Source organism: Megalops cyprinoides, chromosome 4 (assembly GCF_013368585.1).
Source record: "Megalops cyprinoides isolate fMegCyp1 chromosome 4, fMegCyp1.pri, whole genome shotgun sequence".
NCBI classification, from domain to species: domain Eukaryota; kingdom Metazoa; phylum Chordata; class Actinopteri; order Elopiformes; family Megalopidae; genus Megalops; species Megalops cyprinoides.
This window is the reverse complement of record NC_050586.1, coordinates 2300042-2306041: the sequence shown is the minus strand read 5'-3', so window position 1 is coordinate 2306041 and position 6000 is coordinate 2300042. Positions and strand designations below refer to the sequence as shown.

At 50.8% G+C, this 6000-nt stretch overlaps 1 protein-coding gene across 1 annotated transcript in view; it reads left to right on the top strand.

Annotated features, from left to right (window-relative positions):
* Nucleotides 1-1941: 1941 nt before the first annotated feature.
* Nucleotides 1942-6000, top strand: part of gpsm1a (G protein signaling modulator 1a) — a 40789-nt gene continuing 36730 nt past the window's right edge. Inside the window, exon 1 of the mRNA XM_036527013.1 lies at nt 1942-2044. Coding sequence (XP_036382906.1) covers nt 1986-2044 — 59 coding nt within the window. The 5' untranslated portion in view covers nt 1942-1985. The remainder of the gene's footprint in view (nt 2045-6000) is intronic.

Below are 6000 nucleotides of genomic sequence, written 5' to 3'. Positions count from 1 at the left end.
TGTCGTTGGTCATGTTTGATGCTCAAGCCAGACTGGAAATCCAAGCACACGGCCGTAATGCTCTTCCTCTGGAGCCTCCCGCCGGCCCTCTAAGGCCTGTATGTACTGGGCCCACTGTAGGCAACTGGATGGTTAGCTCAGAAAATCCACCATGCTAGCTGGAGACATCTACGAAAAATCTACAGCACATCTTGGTTAGCCACTGTATCAGCAGGTAGCTTTTAACCGCTGATCCAATCAGAGAGCAAGAGGGTGTGACTTTAGGGTGTGGCTATGTTGTCAGAATTATCTAACCTAAAAATCAAGGGAAGCAGCCAAACGCTTTTCCAAAACCTACTGAAGGCAATCTGCAGGGCTTAGACAAGCATAAAAAGAGCACATAGGCTTTTCCACTAATACTGCGTTTTCAGTTATATGACAGAAAGATGGCCCTATCCATGCCACATAAACCTGACCGTTTCCACTCCACAGTAATGTGACAGTATCCTCTCCTCCCAAACTGACTGTATCAACAGCACAGCCACCTGACTGTGTGGTCCACACCACAGAAACATGACCGTATCCGCAGGTTTTATTTCAGTAAGGTGATGCATGCTGTGGTTTGGCGTGGTTTAACAGAGGCATATATTGCACCTCTGTTTCGAGGAACAAGCCCTTTGTATCAACTTGTCTTTTGTGACTTGCAACATTCTGTTCTTTGCAGTCCCTGCATTTTCTGGTTTAAACCTGAATTGGTGTGTGTTTATGTGTGTGTGTGTGTGTGTGTGTGTTCATGTGTGTGTGTGTGTGTGTTCATGTGGCTGTGTGGGTGTGGCTGTGTGTGTGTGTGTGTGTGTGTGTGTGTGTGTGTGTGTTCATGTGGCTGTGTGGGTGTGGGTGTGTGTGTGTGAGTGTGATGGTGCTCCAAGGCAAACCAACATGTGTCAGCTTGTCACTTGCCGCACTTCCCATACAACAATCACTATGCTATTTACATTTCATGGCTCAGGAATTGGTCCCTAAATTATACCTAGAGAATTTTGGAATATATGTTTGTCTGTAAACGCTTGTGTACAGATGACTTACATTTCAACAAAATAAAAAGGGGAGTGAAACACACGTGTGTGTCAGTGTGTGTGTGTCTATGTGCCTGTGGGTGTGTGTGTCAGTGTCTGTGTGTCTATGTGCCTGTGGGTGTGTGTGTCAGTGTGTGTGTGTCTATGTGCCTGTGGGTGTGTGTGTCAGTGTCTGTGTGTCTATGTGCCTGTGGGTGTGTGTGTCAGTGTCTGTGTGTCTATGTGCCTGTGGGTGTGTGTGTCAGTGTCTGTGTGTCTATGTGCCTGTGGGTGTGTGTGTCAGTGTGTGTGTGTCTATGTGCCTGTGGGTGTGTGTGTCAGTGTGTGTGTGTCTATGTGCCTGTGGGCATGTGTGTCAGTGAAATCATTTCAACAAGAGAATTCCATAAAAATGGGGAGCCATTGCATGCAAATACTTACAAATGAAAGAACAAAAAGCTTCTATGCTGTACAGATAGTGTGAGTGTGTGTGTGTGTGTGTGTGTGTGTGTGTGTGTGTGTGTGTGTGTGTGTGTGTGTGTGTGTGTGTATATTAAAGACAAGGGAGAGAGAGAAAGAGACATAGAGGTAAAGACGGGGGGGCAAGAGGGAGAGCAAGAATGAGGGAGAGAGAACAAGAGAAAGAGAGAGAGTAAAAGAGAGAGAGAGAGAGAATGAAAGGAAAGAGAGAGAGAGAGAGAGAGTAAGAGAGAGAAAGAGAAAGAGAGAGAGAGAATGAAAGGAAAGAGAGAGAGAGATAGTCCGAGACAGAGAGAGAGAGCACAGCTCGCTCCAGCACAGTTCCTGCAAGCAGTCACACAACTGTGATGTCACGGCAGGGGGAGGGGCCAGCCTCTGTGGTTTGTTTGCTCAGCGCCTCACTTCCTCAGCTCCTGCGATTGCTTCACTCCAGAGCAGCTGGGAAAAGCACAGAGACTGCTGTACCGGCACATGGCTCTGTCCTCTAATGGTGTGGACCAGGAACTGTCCAGCAAGAGGCTCCACTCGAGGTAAGGGCCTTGGGAGACCGTTTGGGGGGTGTTTGTAGAGGGGAGGGGGTGGAGGTGGGGAGGGAGAAGGGGAGGAAGGGTTTGCCGGCTCTCGGGCGGTCTGAAAAGGGAGCGGTGCCTGTAGAGTTTCCCAGAGGCTGGGCTCAGGCAGCTCCACGCTGCAGCTGGGCTCTGGTGGCCGAGGGAGCTGTTTACAGAGAGGGAGAGTGTGTCAGGCAGGGGGAGGGACCCAGCTCTCGGCTGCACCGCGGGACTCGGGCAAAGTGCTCAGCGGCTCCGCAGGTCGTGGACAGCAGGCAGCTCATCTGAGGTTTGGCTGTCATTTTTCAAGGCTTTGCATACGTGTCAGTGCATTGGTTCAGAGCTTCCTCTGTCGCCCTGTCCTCCGGCACCAGGCTTCTGCTGAAAGAGTCACAGGTGCTTTCAGTTAGACACACACGCACACACACACACGCGCACGCTGACGGGGACTTCCAAGAGGCCCGCAGCGGCTTCACCTCTGCCTGTCTGCTACCTGCGTGTCCCAGCCTGTGCATGTATGTGAGTGTGTGTCAGTGTCTGTGTGTCTATGTGCCTGTGGGCGTGTGTGTCAGTGTGTGTGTGTGTGTGTCTATGTGCCTGTGGGTGTGTGTGTCAGTGTGTGTCAGTGTCTGTGTGCCTGTGGGTGTGTGTGTCAGTGTGTGTCAGTGTCTGTGTGCCTGTGGGCGTGTGTGTCAGTGTCTGTGTGCCTGTGGGTGTGTGTGTCAGTGTGTGTCAGTGTCTGTGTGCCTGTGGGCGTGTGTGTGTGTGTCTATGTGCCTGTGGGTGTGTGTGTCAGTGTGTGTCAGTGTCTGTGTGCCTGTGGGCGTGTGTCAGTGTCTGTGTGCCTGTGGGCGTCTGTATCAGTGTCTGTGTGTCTGTGTGTGTGCCTGTGGGTGTGTGTGTCAGTGTGTGTGTGTCTATGTGCCTGTGGGCATGTGTGTCAGTGTCTGTGTGCCTGGGTGTGTGTGTGTCAGTGTGTGTCAGTGTGTGTGTGTATGTGTCTGTGTGTCAGTGTGTGTGTCTATATGCCTGTGAGTGTGTGTGTCAGTGGGTTTGTGTCTATGTGCCTGTGGGTGTGTGTGTCAGTGTGTGTGTCTGTGTGTATGTGTCTGTGTGTACGTGTGTCAGTGTGTGTGTGTCTGTGTATGCATGTGTGTGTGTGTGTGTCTGTGTGAGTGTGTGTGATTGTGTGTGTGTGTGTTTGTGTATGTGTGTCTGTGTGAGTGTGTGTGAGTGTGTGTGTGAGTGTGTCTGAGTGTGTGTGTATGTGTGTCTGTGTCTGTGTGAGTGAGTGTGAGTGTGTGTGATTGTGTGTGTGATTGTGTGTGTGTGTGTGTGTGTATATGTGCCTGTGTGAGTGTGTCTGAGTGTGTGTCTGTCTGAGTGTGTGTGATTGTGTGTGTGATTGTGTGTGAGTGTGTCTGAGTGTGTGTCTGTGGGAGTGTGTCTGAGTGTGTGTGATTGTGTGTGTGATTGTGTGTGAGTGAGTGTGTGTGAGTGTGTGTGTGTGTGAGTGTGTCTGAGTGTGTGTGATTGTGTGTGTGTGTGTGTGTGTGAGTGAGTGTGTGTGTGTGAGTGTGTGTGTGTCTGTGAGTGAGTGTTTGTGCAGCAGACAGAGAGAAGCCCTCAGCCCCTCTTCAGCTGCAGACTCTTCACTCGCTTTCTTTGTTTTCCCTGTATAAATGTGAAAGAGCCGCTCGAGGGCTGGGGGACAGGCCTCCAGCATACCTTCTCACTGCGGGACGCTCCTGCAGCCCTGGGGAGTGCCCAAGGTCCCCCCACTCCAGAACAGGGGGTGGGGAGTGTTTTTTGGTGGATGTGGATGGTAGTTTCATTTAGCCCTCTCTCCTGTCACCTCTGTGTCTCTGCATGTAAACAGCAAACAGGAAGTGAAAGGAAAGAGAGAGCACTAGAGGGGGAAGGCTGTCGACTCAAACATGACATCACAGTCAGGTGCCTTCCATCGGCAGTGACACTAGAGGGCGGCGAGGATTTCTGGTGGTGACTGAGGTGCAAAGTGACATTCACCCATGGCACACACACACACACACACACACACACACACACACACACCTTTCCTCGGTGCATATTGATGCAGACTGCATTGGTTAGCCATGTCGATGGAGTGCAGTTTTCTCACCTGAGATCAGGTCTGCACTGATTCTCTTTGATTGTCTTGCCATTGAAACACAGCTTGCTTCAGGCCAGCTCTGTTGCCTTTGTTCACTTTAAAACAGTGTTGATAAGCCTCAGAGTGAGTCTTTGACCCGGGATGGCAGGGGGGGGGCATTGACATGAAAATGATGTGGCTTTGTGTGTACTATCAAAGCACATTGTGTAAGTCATTATACAGAACAGCGAGACACACACTAGATACACCCATCCTCTTTCACGCACACACACACACTCTCACATACACTCATAAAGTAGCACAGAGACACAAACACTCAGCACAGACACACTCATGAAACAGGAGAGAGGGAGACAGAGTTAAATAATAGTTCAAAGGGGAGAGAGAGAGAGAGTTAAATAACAGGACAGAGAGAGAGCCTTAATAACAGGAGTAAGGAGAGAGAGACAGAGAGATTTTAACAAGAGAAAGGACAGAGAGAACCAGGACAGACGCGAGGATCTGAATGAGAAAGAGAGCGGTTCTAAATGCTCAGGCTTTGCTGGATTACTGATAACCTGAATCTTAGGAGAGAAAGACTGAGATATAGAGAAAGGGAGAAAGAAATGCAATATTTTCCTATTTTTGCTAAGGGCCCTCTGCTGGTTTCCCTGGTAACCAGACTGGCATCCCTCTAATTTTAGGCTGGAGTAACTCTGTACTCTGTGCTCTGTGTGTGTGTGTGTATGCGTGTGTGTGTGTGTGTGTGCGTGTGCATGTGTGTGTGTGTGTGTGCGCATGTGCATGTGTGTGTGTGCATGTGTGGGAGTGACAGGGTGGCTAGAAAAGTCATGGGTGGAGAGGAGTGAAAGATAAGGGTTTGCTGTGAGGCGAGGGGAAATAGAAAGAGACTGTTAGAGAGATGGAGGACTAAGGGAATTGAGTAGACTACTCAGCCAATCACAGCCTGGCCCCAAACGCAAGTGTAAGCCACTCAGCCAATCACAGTCTGATCCCATACACAACTGTAAGCCACTCAGCCAATCACAGTCTGCATGTTCAGGCTACTGAGCCAATAACAGTTTGACCCCATACACAAGCGTTAGCCAATCACAGTGCTCAAGCCTGTGTCTTTGTTGTGTATCTTTGGTTACAGAAATTCTGCAACAATATCGCACTGTAAAAACGCCCTCCTTCCTTACAGTGAAACACCCTCCATATTCCTGTGTGATGAGGGAGTTTGGCAGGGCAGCTCTCCTCAGCCACCCCCACCTCAGACCACAAGCATGTAATTACAGGGTAATGCCTCCAAACTGCGGTCAGAGCTGCACCCGGAGCTTCCAGGAGCCGCTGCTGCACCCGGAGCTTCCAGGAGCCGCTGCTGCACCCGGAGCTTCCAGGAGCCGCTGCTGCACCCGGAGCTTCCAGGAGCCGCTGCTGCCACAGGCGTCCTCTCTAATGCCACAGCCTGGCCTCTGAGGGATGGGGGCTTCAGAGCCAGAGAGGCCCTGCTAGGGGAAATGGGCTTCAGAGCCAGAGAGGCCCTGCTGGGGGAGATGGGCTTCAGAGCTTGTAGATTCTACTGGGGTAACAGGGCTTCAGAGCCTGTGGATTCTACCGGGGTAACAGGGCTTCAGAGCCTGTGGATTCTACCGGGGTAACAGGGCTTCAGAGCCTGTAGATTCTGGGGTACTGGGGTAATAGGGCTTCAGAGCCTGTAGATTTTACTGAGGTAAATGGGCTTTAGAGCCTGTAGATTGTGGGGTACTGGGGTTACAGGGCTTCAGAGCCTGTAGATTGTGGGGTACTGGGGTTACAGGGCTTC